This window comes from Triticum dicoccoides, chromosome 6B (assembly GCF_002162155.2).
Source record: "Triticum dicoccoides isolate Atlit2015 ecotype Zavitan chromosome 6B, WEW_v2.0, whole genome shotgun sequence".
In the NCBI taxonomy this organism is placed as follows: Eukaryota; Viridiplantae; Streptophyta; class Magnoliopsida; order Poales; family Poaceae; genus Triticum; species Triticum dicoccoides.
In genome coordinates this window covers 152,922,104-152,935,099 of record NC_041391.1, presented here as the reverse complement: position 1 = coordinate 152,935,099, position 12,996 = coordinate 152,922,104, and the positions used below count along the sequence as shown (strand labels likewise).

Below are 12,996 nucleotides of genomic sequence, written 5' to 3'. Positions count from 1 at the left end.
GCCGGACCAGCAGCGCCTCATCTTTGCTGGTAAGCAGCTGGAGGACGGCAGGACCCTTGCTGACTACAACATCCAGAAGGAGTCCACCCTTCACCTTGTCCTGCGTCTCCGAGGTGGTATGCAGATCTTTGTGAAGACCCTTACCGGCAAGACCATCACTCTGGAGGTTGAGAGCTCAGACACCATCGACAACGTCAAGGCCAAGATCCAGGACAAGGAGGGCATTCCCCCGGACCAGCAGCGTCTCATCTTTGCCGGCAAGCAGCTGGAGGATGGTCGCACCCTCGCTGACTACAACATCCAGAAGGAATCCACTCTCCACCTGGTGCTCCGCCTCCGCGGTGGTCAGTAAATGCCCTGAGTACTCTGGTGGGTGCCCCTGTCGCTCGTGTGAAGTGTTAAGTCTCGTTTGTGTCAAGTCCTACCGTGTCTGGTTTCATGGACCATCGAGTCCCTGTGAGATGTGTTGGTTTCGTTTAAACAGTTGTGAGATGTGTTGGTTTCGTTTAAACAGTTGTGAGATGTGTTGGTTTCGTTTAAACAGTTGCTGCTATAGCAGTACGGTCAAGTATGAATAAGTGAACTTTGAACTAATCTGCCTATGCACATTTTACCTTCCGGTTGAATTGGTTGCCTCTTCTAGTTTTTATCAGCCCCATCTTTGTTTTGCTTCTGAGGAGGTACTGAGTATCTGCTTCTTTTGCCATGTTTACAGGAACATATCTTTTCTTTTTCTTGTTTAATTTAATTGTATGTATTCAGTATCAGGTCATGAAACCTTAAATAACCCGAGGACACATTCTCTTTTTCTGTGTTAAAGTATCAGGTGATAATCTTATCCTGTGAATGAGAAGTCTTTAATTTCTGATGATACTAAATGTTTCCACACTGTGCTCAGTGCATATCGTTGGCCCCCCTTTATTTTGTCAGATTTTGAAGTTTAGCTGCAAGTGTTTACTTTTGTGTTTGAATCCCCATTTCAGTGTGTGTATTTACTTAGCTTGCTCAAATGGTTATTCTCTGGTAGCTACCAGCCAGGGAATCTATTATTGAACCAAGAATCAGTTTTCACGGATAGGAACCTGCTACTTCATTCCAGTTTAGTCCATGGACCTATTATTGTGAGTTGTGATTTGCTACTGGGAGAATTATGGCAATTATGCTAAATTTAAGGCTTGTTTCTCGAAACGTTCGCAGTTGCTGCCTAAGAGCTTGTGCCTCGAGAGCTGATTCCTTCCTTGGATGTCTGAGCCTTGTTATTTTTCCTGGTCAACATTGTGTTTCTCAATGAGCTTCAGCACTCGAAAACATAGTATGTCAAATATGCTCCTGCATCGCAAATGATGATAAAAATCAAGGCGTGTTTCATGTTTGTGTATTTGTTCATGTTTGCCCGGTGATGAAGAACATGTTCATGATACCATCTTTCGGGACTGATTGGTTGCCATGTGTCCATGCTACCATTTTGCGACCCCTGAAGCCAAATTGAACAGTTCTTATTGTTTTAGTTATTGCATCTTCTGTTCTTGAGTATTGTAAGTTTTCTATATATTTCCACAAACCTTGGATATCCCCCTCCCTTTTTGTTCTTGATGATATTTTTGTTTACCAAGTGTGTGTTCATGTGTTCTCAAATATTCTGTTTTGTCGGGGTACTTGCACAATCCTGACTTCTTTCAAACGTAGTATTGGTCAATTCCACAATTCATGCTCTTAGCTTCTGCATGAACAGTCTGAAGAGCACTTATTTTGTTTGTTCCGAAACAAAGTCTGGGGCTTCGTTTTGTTCTTTGTTTTGGTGTGACTCAAATCATCTGACTCTCCCCTTGAGTTCGAAATCGGAGACAAGAATTGAATCGATTTCAGGGAGCTTGAGTCGCTCTGTCTACTGTAGATTCTAATTTTCTGTGGGGTCGGAATGCTCCTGTGAGATCGTTCTGAAGCTGAAATGCTATATTTGCTTGGTTGATCCTGCTGCGTTCAAATATGTTCTGTTCAAATATGAAGTGCTTGCATCAACCCGTTTGTAGTGTGTAGGTTCGGCAGGGAACATAAAATGTTGTGCCTCAGTAGGACTGAAATGCATGGCGGTCGATGCTCTTAGTTCTGTACTCTTGAACGATGCTCCTAGTTCTGTACTCTTGAACGATGCTCCTAGTTCTGTACTCTTGAAGTTCTGGATGCTAAATTTGCCATCAAAGTGAACTCAGACTGATGCATTTCATATCAAGATTCTGTTTTCATGAAAAGAAAGTATTTTGAGCACGCTCGTTCATGTAAAGGTTCTAATTCATTTTCCTAGGTCCTTGCTGTAAATCAACGTGGCTCTTGTGGGTCTAACAACAAATTGTCCTACAGATAGACATTCAAGAATATTTTGGCTCCTAGGTGCATATACACCTGTTGTCTAAATACACATTTTGAATAACAACAACAATAGCAACAACAACAAAGTTTTTAGTCCCAAACAAGTTGAGGTAGGCTAGAGGTGAAACTCATAAGATCTCGCAACCAACTCATGGATCTGGCACATGGATAGCAAGCTTTCATGCATCCCTGTTCATAGCTAGCTCTTTGGTGATACTCCAATCCTTCAGGTCTCTCTTAACGGTCTCCTTCCATGTAAAATTCGGTTTACCCCGCCCTCTCTTACATTCTCCGCACGCTTTAGCCGTCCGCTATGCACTGGAGCTTCTTGAGGCCTGCGCTGAATATACCCAAACCATCTCAGACGATGTTGGACAAGCTTCTCTTCAATTGGTGCTACTCCAACTCTATCTCGTATATCATCACTCTGGACTTCCTTGTGTAGTCACACACACATCTCAAAATACGCATCTCCGCCACACCTAACTGTTGAACATGTCGCCTTTTAGTCGGCCAACACTCAGCGCCATACAACATTGCGGGTCGAACCGCCGTCCTGTAGAACTTGTCTTTTAGATTTTGTGGCATTCTCTTGTCACAGAGAATGTGAGAAGCTTGGCGCCACTTCATCCATCCGGCTTTGATTCGATGGTTCACATCTTCATCAATACCCCCATCCTCCTGCAGTATTGACCCCAAATACCGAAAGGTGTCCTTCTGAGGTACCACCTGGCCATCAAGGCTAACCTCCTCCTCACACCTAGTAGTACTAAAACCGCACATCATGTACTCGGTTTTAGTCCTACTAAGCCTAAACCCTTTCGATTCCAAGGTTTGTCTCCATAACTCTAACTTCCTATTTACCCCCGTCCGACTATCGTCAACTAGCACCACATCATTCGCAAAGAGCATACACCATGTGATGTCTCCTTGTATATCCCTTGTGACCTAATCCATCACCAATGCAAAAAAGATAAGGGCTCAAAGCTGACCCCGATGCAGTCCTATCTTAATCGGGAAGTCATCAGTGTCGACATCACTTGTTCGAACACTTGTCACAACATTATCGTACATGTCCTTGATGAGGGTAATGTACTTTGCTGGGACTTTGTGTTTCTCCAAGGCCCACCACATGACATTCCGCGGTATCTTATCATAGGCCTTCTCCAAGTCAATAAACACCATATGCAAGTCCTTCTTTTGCTCCCTATATCTCTCCATAAGTTGTTGTACCAAGAAAATGGCTTCCATTGTCGACCTCCCAGGCATGAAACCAAACTGATTTTTGGTCACGCTTGTCATTCTTCTTAAGCGGTGATCAATGACTCTCTCCCATAGCTTCATTGTATGGCTCATCAGCTTAATTCCACGGTAATTAGTACAACTCTGAACATCCCCCTTGTTCTTGAAGATTGGTACTAATATACTCGTCTCCATTCTTCTGGCATCTTGTTTGCCCGAAAAATGAGGTTGAAAAGCTTGGTTAGCCATACTATCGCTATATCCTCGAGACCTTTCGACACCTCAATAGGGATACAATCCGAGCCCATCGCCTTGCCTCCTTTCATCCTTTTTAAAGCCTCCTTGACCTCAGACTCCTGGATTCGCCGCACAAAATGCATGCTGGTCTCATCAAAGGAGTCGTCCAATTCAATGGTAGAACTCTCATTCCCCCCCATTGAACAACTTGTTGAAGTACACCCGCCATCTATGCTTAATCTCCTCGTCCTTCACCAAGAGTTGGCCTGCTCCGTCCTTGATGCATTTGACTTGGCCAATATCCCTCGTCTTCCTCTCTCGGATCTTGGCCATCTTATAGATGTACCTTTCGCCTTCCTTCGTGCCTAACCATTGGTAGAGGTCCTCGTACGCCCGACCCCTTGCTTCACCAACAACTCGCTTTGCGGCCTTCTTCGCCATCTTGTACTTTTCTATGTTGTCTGCACTCCTATCCAGGTATAGGCGTCTGAAGCAATCTTTCTTCTCTTTAATCGCCTTTTGGACATCATCATTCCACCACCAGGTATCCTTACTTCGCTTCTCCTTCCCTTGGACACTCCAAACTCCTCCGAGGCCACCTTACGAATGCAAGTCGCCATCTTCATCCACACATTGTCTGCATCCCCTCCTTTCTCCCAAGGGTCCTCCTTAATGACCCTCTCCTTGAACGCCTGAGCTACCTCCCCCTTGAGCTTCCACCACTTCGTTCTAGCGACTTTGGCACGCTTATCCCGCTGGACAAGAATCCGAAAGCGGAAGTCAGCAACCAGCATAAGCAGGTATCACCTTACAGTCTAGGCACGCACGCCTATCTTCTCTTCTCGAGAGGATGAAATCAATCTGGTTAGAGTGTTGGCCACTACTAAAAGTCACCAAATCTGATTCTCTCTTTCTAAAGAGGGTGTTAGCTACAATCATATTGTAGGCTAGAGCAAAGCTTAAGACATCTTCTCCTTCTTGATTCCTGATGCCATAGCCAAAGCTCCCATGCGCCCCTTCAAAACATGTGTTAGATGTACCCACGTGGCCATTGAGGTCTCCTCCTATGAAGAGTTTCTCACCAATCGGTAAACTCCTAACCATGTCTTCCACGCCTTCCCAGAACTACCTCTTGGTGTTCTCATTGTGGTCTACTTGCGGGGCATAGGCGCTGATAACATTGAGAACCAAGTCATCAACTACCAACTTGAACAGGATAATCCGGTCCCCATGTCTCTTGACGTCTACCACTCCATACTTGAGGCTCTTGTTGATCAAGATGCCTACGCCATTTTTGTTTGCAGCCGTCCCTGTGTACCATAGCTTGAAGCCGGTATCCTCCACCTCCTTCGCCTTCTGAGCTCTCCATTTGGTTTCTTGGACGCAAAGGATATCAACACCTCTCCTCACCGCTGCATCAACTAGCTCCCGGAGCTTTCCTGTCAGAGACCCTACGTTCCAGCTACCTAAGTGAATCCTCCTAGGCTCGGCTAGCTTCCTTGCCCCTCGCACTCGTCGAGTCAAATACAAAGACCCTTGCTCATTTTCCACTACATCCGGGCGCCGATGTAGCGCGCCACTAAGGATGCGACGACCCGATCCTCGCTCACTTGCCACCGTATCCGGGTCAAGATAAGGCGCACCACTCTTTTGGGTTTCATCTCCATAAGAGTGGCTGAGTTTTTACGTTGGCTCGCCAAACCTATCACAACCCTCCTCCTTTACCCGGGCTTGGGACCTCTATGTTGAGACAACATAGGCGGAGTTAAAATACATATTTTGAAAAGTTAAAAAAATCGAAACAAAAATTCCGCAGGTATATCCGGACATTCTATGTGCATGCACAAAGTTTCGGTGAAAAACGACGTTTTCTGTGGCTTGTGTAAAAAAATTAAAGAAATGCAAAATGAATAGTTATAATGAAGCATCAGAAATTGTTTTTTACACAAGCCACAAAAAACCTCGTTTTTCACCTAAAACTTTATGCACGCATATAGAATGTGCGGATATACACGCGGGATTTTTGTTCGGAATTTTTCAACTTCTCAAAATGTGTATTTAGACAATGAATGTATATGCACCTAGGAGCCATTGCCAATTTCTGATTGTTTTCCTTTTTTACTGGAACTGTTGTCAAAATAAATGAATGGTTATTTGCCATATCTTCTTGTGCAGCGAAGCAAGCATAAGTTTGACATATCGTTATGGCAGTTCCAGCGCAGCAAAGCGCGCTAATGCTTCTAGTACGTGTGCTTGTTCGTTGGCTAGGAAGGAAGGCTTCCGCCTGGATTTGAATTCCTTGCACTCGTTGTAATCGTGAAATTCCATTCCAGTGATTCGTGAGTGAGAGAGCTAGATCTTTACAAGTGACGATTGATTTTGATCTGTAACCCGTATTATGGGTTCCTTTTTTTTTTTCTGTCGCAAGGGTTGACACCTTTTTTTTTTTTGGCAAGATCAATAGTAGTTTATTCCTAAAGGATAGGGTTAGGATCCAACAGCAAGAGTTCCTCAATACACGGGGTCCTCTATTGGGCCACACACCCGTAGTCCGCTCTCAGAGCGACTATACTTTGCCAGGTTTGACACCCTAATTCTGCTCATGTGGTACGTGCAGGTGGCTGTTGCTAGATCAGTAGTTACTGTGAGCTCCAGTAGGCACTCCATAGCTATTGGTTTCGACACAAAAGTGCAGCACCTCACAACACTCTTGGTCTGCTTAAAATGTTGGGCAACATTTTTTTTTGTAGCGACAGAGTAAAACTGGAAACAGGTAGACACACCGTATCGTTGTTACAACTGTCAACACAAGCATAATTTTGGGAAACAATGAGAACTACAAATTCTGAACGCAGCCTGAAAATGTGTGGATTTTTCCGCCGTAGCTACCGGATCAACAACAAAACGGCTCCGCCTGTTTTTGTTCATCAAGGATATTATCACCCCATGGGGCGAGAATCAGTCAACTACATTACATTCCAGGAACTATGTTACTCCCTCTGTAAAGAAATATAGGACTGTTTAGATCACTACTTTAGTGATCTAAACACTCTTATATTTCTTTACGGAGGGAGTACTAATTTATCAGCTTAGCAGCAAGAGCACACACGATGAAATAACATCAGTAGAGATAGATTGTGCATCTGATAGTAGGGTACTTTTACAAGCCAAAAGGCCAAACAATTTTCAGCCAGGGCACTTCCACATCTCAGAATCACATTAGTCTTCCCCAATAGAGAACTCAAGAAAGAGTGCAACATACTAGTAGTAAAAATAGCTTCCAGACCTTCATGGCCTCATTCTACCTTCTCAGTTCACCGCAAAATTATGCAGAAGTGCACAACTAATAAGTAAACTACCACACCCTTAGCAGCTCAAGTAAACATGTCGATGTGAAATACCACCAGCATCAAAAACAAAAACTACTCATGCCTCAACTCGAGAAGCCCTCCAGGCCCTGGCACGCCTCAACACACAGAAGGGATCCTCCACTGACAAGTCAATGGCGTTCTGAAAGCTCCAGCTAGGGGAGGCGGGGCAAACGTAAATAACATCACTGCCAGTGCTTCTGCCTGATGGCGCATCGCCCTCACTAACAGAACCTGGCACGGGACCTCCCTCCATTACCACATCATGGCTGCCGGTGCTTCCACCTGATGACACATTGCCCTCACCAGCAGAACCTGGGACAGGGCCTCCCTCCACCACCACATCATCACTGCCACTACTTCCACCCGATGGCGCATTGCCCTCGCCAACAGAACATGTCATCCGGCCTCCCTCCGATACCACATCATCACTGCCTCTACAAACCATTCCCAGCGTCTTAAGCACCTTCCCATTCTTCAAGATGTAACCAAGGAACAACAACTCACAGTCCAGGCCCTGGAATCCGTGGAGGACGAGCGTCTTCAGATGTGATTCGAGGCAATCGCAAGAGCTCTGAGACTCCCAGAACTCAGCACAATGTACACCATCAGGTGAAGTGGATTGAATGAACTGAAATTGAGCAAAAAGAAACAATGTCAGCATTTAGCATATCAAACTTCAAATTACAGCAAAATTCAATTACAAGTGCAAAGAACAGATATCTACAATATCAATCTGGGTCATGTAGCAATTAACTAGTACTGGAATAAGCTGGTATTCATATTATCATCTTGAATCACCATCGATAAACAAGTATAGGGAAGGTATCAAAATGCCATATTATCGATAAACAAGTATAGGGAAGATAACAAGTGCTAGAACGAATATCGTACCTGAGTAATGCTACGCACACGGGGACTTTACGGGCTAATTAAAGATTAATGGCTGCGATTTAGTTAAGTAGGATGGGCCCCACCAGTTAAATTCAGGGGGGGGGGGGGCAATTAAATTAGGGCACGTTCTTCAGCCCGTGAAGTTCATTGAAATATCCCCGTGAATCTAGTATCATCGTATCTACAGTATCAAATACTCCCTCTGTTCATTAATATAAGACGTTTTGGCAGTTTAATTTGAACTGCCAAAACATCTTATATTAATGAACAGAGGTACTATATAGCAATGGGCAACTAGCACTTGAATAAGCTGATATCCATATTATCGTCTTGAATGGCAATTGATAAACAAGTGCAGAGATGAACAGATATCGATATGGCATACCATGATGTGAAGTGTTTCAAGGCGAGGAAAGCATCTGAGAAGGGTGTGCAGCATCTTGACCTCCTTGTCGTGCGAAAATCGGACCTTGACAGCTAATATCTTCAAACTTGGCAGCATGGCGCTAGCTCTCACATTCATCCCAGCCTGCCATTGAGGCAAATTATAAAAAAATAAAATGAGAAATTTGTTTGGTTGCACAGTCACGTAATGAATGCTAAGTGCAGATGGCAGAAATTACAATAAGCAGTTACCCTGATGACCATGCCACCAATCTCGAGAGCGTGGAGTTGAAGGTCCAAGTAGCCGAGCACCTCCAGCCTAGGGGCATAGACAATCTTGACAGGCCTCCGGTCCAAAATGCTTTGGAAGAGCAGGCGCTCCAGGCAGGGGGCATCCTCGACAATGATTTCATCGAAGCTGCATCCCCATTCCATCACGACGCGGAGGCTGCTGGACTTGATGCGGAGGCGTGAACGGCTAATGTACGCGATGGCAAAGGAGAGGATTTTCAGCTTGGGGCAGTGCGGGAGCAAGGCATCGACTTCCCTGTCCTTGATGATGGTGTGGAAAAGGCCGAGCTCCTGAAGGTTGGGGAAGGCAGGCGAGTTGGCGGTCGTATCTGGGAAGCGCCATCGCCAGACGCCGATGTAGAGGCGGGTGAGGGAAGCACAGTTGAGGATGTTGTCGGGGAGCGGCATGTCGAGCTGCCAGGGGCGATTGAAGAGGATGAGGTCCTGGATCTTCTTGGCGGCGAGGCTGGCGATCAGGTGCTCGAGCGCGTACTTCTGCCGGTAGAAGGAGGTGCGGGTGAAGCGCACGGCACGGACGGGGCCGGGGTGAGCGGCCACGCAGCGCGAGACCGCACGCACGGGGTGGAAATCGCGGGGCCCGTCGGCGGCCCTGAGGTGGGCGTCGTCGACGAGGAGCGGGGTCGCCGCCCACACGCAGCGCCAGCGGGTGGAGAGGACCATGGTGCGCGCGGCTTCCTTGGTGGGGAGGCGGGAGATGATGTTGCAGAGCAGGTCGTCCGGGAGGTGGCTGACGTGGTCCCGGCCGTCACCATCATGTACGGCGGGCCGGTCGGCGGCGGCGGCGGCGGTGTCCTCGGAGTCGGAGGACGTGAGGGAGAAGTGGTCGTCGTCGGAGTCGTCGGCGTCGGGCGCGGAGACGAAGGGCGCGGGGAGGAGGGAGATGATCTGGGAGACGATGCCGTCCACGCGGTCCTGCGCGGACGGGCCCTCCAGTGCCATGTTGTTGAAGTACTCCTCGATTTGGGCGTAGTTGACAAATACTTCTCCCTCTCCTCCCCCTGCGGCGGCGTCCATGGCGGCGGAGCCCGGCTAGGGTTTTGTCGGCGGGCGGGAGGGAGAGACCTCACCTCCGCGAGGCGAGCAGGCTGAACAAATGGGGACTGGTGTGTGGTGTGGGATGCCGTGGACCGTGTGGACTGGCTGTACGGGGCTCTTTTTGGTCTGACTAGTGTTGTGAACTTGTGGACCAAAAAATTGCTGTCCAAACAAAAAAAAACTTGTGGACCAAAATTTAAATTTCAAGTTCAAACAGATAAATTCAGCTGTGAACAGTGTTGACGGTGTCCCGGCGGCCACTCACCACGTCGGTTCTCGGTCTGATGGGCCGGGCCAAGGACCCCTTTGTCGGTTCCGCCCTAGGCCACTTCGGCGGGACCATCACATGAAAATTCCAGAAGACTTACATGCAAGACAAAAAACTGGGTCATGGAGAACTCTGCCTCCCCGTACGTAGCCAGGAGAACTCTGCCTCACCGTACCTAGTCAACTAGGATTTATACCTCCAGGGCCTCCGGTATGTTAAATAAGCCTGGGTCATGATGGTCAAAAGTGATCAGGTTGTGCTTTTCAATGGTACAAATCTCTCGAAGAGCTCTCTTTCGTTGATTTCTTGGTGAGTGAGTTTCGTAGATCATCTGTACGTCTTTGGCCTCAGACGTGTATTGTTCTTCTGTATGGTAGATTTCTACACCCCGAACCCTTCCATTGTCGGGGTTGTTGAGGAACTCCTAGCCTCCTTTTGCCACTTGCCTGACAACCCAACAGTTTCTGCTTTTGTGGGTGGCTGGTTTATCCGACGAGGCAAAGTGGATCGTGCACGGGTGGTCGAGTATCGTGTCCAGCAGTGATTTGACTCCCATGCTGACTACCTGACTCTTCTTCTATGGAAGTTGCTCGTCGTGTGTATCAATATTGTTCGCTTGGAACGTAGGTTGCTACGGCCGTGCCTGCCTTCTGCTTCGTGTAATCCCGAGCTGGGGTCTCCAGCAATATTGGTTGACTAAGCGGGAGACCTCTATGGCGCAATAGTTTGTCATTAGGTCAGAGAGTGTGGTGAATGTCCTTGGATGATGACGGTCGATCTCTCTACTAACCCCTTTGTCGTAAACATTGAGACGGAATGCTGATGAGTCCAATTTATGTGATGATTTTGACATACATTTTATGCCTACATGATGGGCTTTGTGGAATTTTAGCGCGCCCACACACCTCTTTTTGTTGATAATCCCTCACATAACATTTTTTTGGTTCAATTATCATTTAATGGAGGAATCCTAAAAAATGGTAGTGGAATCGTGCATTTAAAGTGATAATCCCCTACTGAAAGGATCTAGATGACGACTAGAGGGGGGTGAATAGGCGTTTTAAAACTTTTACAGATTTGGATTTATCCTAATGCGGAATTAAACTAAACGGATACTTTTCAAGCACAAATCCTATATATGCTAGGCTCAACTAAGTGCACAAACAACCTATGCTAAACAAGATAGGCACTTAAGGAAACTAGGAAGCACAAACTATATCACAAGATATGGAAATGTAGGAACAACTAGAGCAATTCAACTAGCACAAGATAGATCAATATAAGCAAGTATGAATTGTGGAAAGTAAAGGGCGTGGGTATGAGGTAACCACAAGTGAGTCGGGGACGCGGATTTATCCCGAAGTTCACACTCGTGAGAGTGCTAATCTCTGTTAGAGTGGTGCCAAAGCCAAAGCTCCGGGGAGTCACCAAGTGACTCACCGTATTCTCCCTTTCGAGTCACCCCCAACGGATGAGCCTCGATTCACTCAGAGTTGGTCTTGAAGGCGACCATCACACCTTTACAAACTTCTCTGGAGCACACCACAACCATGGAAGCTTCCTGAAGAACTTGACCACCTAGGCCACTTCACTCCCTTCCCCGGAGCACACCACAAAAGGAAGTTTCCGGAGGAACCTTGGCCACCTATGCCTCTTCACAAACTTCTCAATATATCACCAAAACATCTAGGAGGTGGAAGCCTCCAAGAGTAATAAACTCATGGGCTCTCACTCGAACACATCGACGCGGGGAGATCAAACCAATGTGATAAATGCAATGCAAGATCAAGCAACAAATACTCAACTCACTCTCTCAATCTCACAAGATGCACTCCCGAAAGTAGGAGATTGAAGAGAGGGGATGCAATGGATAGAATCAACAAATGACTCTAAGATCCATCCACATATCCCCCTTCACATATAGGGGAGATAGGGGTTTGGGAGAGGTGGTAAGAGGCTCTAAAATGATGTTTAGAAAGTGTGTGAACAACCCCCAAACCGGTGGGGAGGAAGGGCTCTTTTATAGACAACCTCCAAAACTAGCCGTTGGAGCTCCAACGGACACTTCCTGGGCACCACATGCCCATGGGATCCCATGTCCACGGTACAAGCCCGTGTGCACGGGGCCCGTGCCCATGGCCTCAAAACCCCGTGCCCACGAGGTACCCAGAAACAGTCCAAAGCAGGAAACTAAAACATGCATAACTTTGGCATACCAACTCCGAATTCGATGATCTTGGGCTCATTTTAAAGCTATGGAAAAGCACAAGGTCCTCATATAGAGAACCAACCAATATCAACAAGAAAGGATGATGCAAATCATGAAAAGGTTTGAGCTCTCTACATGTGACATGATCAAGCTACTTGCCCGAAAGTTCCTCTTGATAGTACAACTATCAAACCTATAATCCGGTCTCCCTCCAAGCACCATGAGGCCGAAAAATCTAGCTAAGTTATACCTTTGCCTTGCACATTCCACTTGAGCTTGATGATGACTTTGATGCTTGCCTCAAGTTGGAACCCTTTTCTTGTCCACAATCACTTGGTGAAGATACTCTAAATGCTTCCTCATATTGCAATGAGGGAAGCGTTTACTTAGGCCCATCTTCACATGCACATTATCATGATGTGGGCCACAAGCTTCAAATCATATAACCCCCAGCTTCTCGTCTTGCACTTGGACTCCTCGAACCCGATGACCATCACCACTTGATGCCATCCACACATAGGCTACTTGAAATCTTTCCTTTTTGATGCAAGCCCATGAGAAACACCTAACCCACATAGACATAACAAACATATAGTATGGGTTAGGTAACAAAGCACAATTCACAATTACTTACCATACCACTAGATCACTTGATCCCACGTGGTACAAAGATTGCACTT

At 46.6% G+C, this 12,996-nt stretch overlaps 2 protein-coding genes and 1 pseudogene across 2 annotated transcripts in view; 2 read left to right on the top strand and 1 right to left on the bottom strand.

The window, feature by feature from the left end:
• Positions 1-490, top strand: part of LOC119326537 (polyubiquitin 11) — a 2,601-nt gene extending 2,111 nt beyond the window's left edge. The window contains exon 3 of the mRNA XM_037600173.1: positions 1-490. Within this exon, the coding sequence (XP_037456070.1) occupies positions 1-352 (352 nt within the window). The 3' untranslated portion in view covers positions 353-490.
• A 270-nt stretch (positions 491-760) lies between these two features.
• On the top strand, positions 761-875 carry LOC119327117 (annotated as a pseudogene).
• A 6,082-nt stretch (positions 876-6,957) lies between these two features.
• On the bottom strand, positions 6,958-9,936 carry LOC119326536 (F-box/FBD/LRR-repeat protein At1g13570-like). Its single transcript, XM_037600172.1, has 3 exons — positions 8,745-9,936; positions 8,494-8,637; positions 6,958-7,845 (listed from the first exon to the last, which is right to left on the bottom strand). The coding sequence occupies exons 1-3, from the start codon at positions 9,816-9,818 to the stop codon at positions 7,273-7,275; spliced, it is 1,791 nt and encodes a 596-aa protein (XP_037456069.1). The 5' UTR covers positions 9,819-9,936; the 3' UTR covers positions 6,958-7,272.
• Between the last annotated feature and the right edge of the window lie 3,060 nt (positions 9,937-12,996).

Excerpts from the sequence above, each read along its gene's own strand:
- LOC119326536 (XM_037600172.1), bottom strand. The coding sequence starts at position 9,818 with ATGGACGCCGCCGCAGGGGGAGGAGAGGGAGAAGTATTTGTCAACTAC. Across the intron at positions 8,638-8,744 it reads TTGGTGGCATGGTCATCAGG|GCTGGGATGAATGTGAGAGC; the intron begins GTAACTGCTTAT and ends CCTCAATGGCAG. Across the intron at positions 7,846-8,493 it reads TTGAAACACTTCACATCATG|TTCATTCAATCCACTTCACC; the intron begins GTATGCCATATC and ends GCTCAATTTCAG.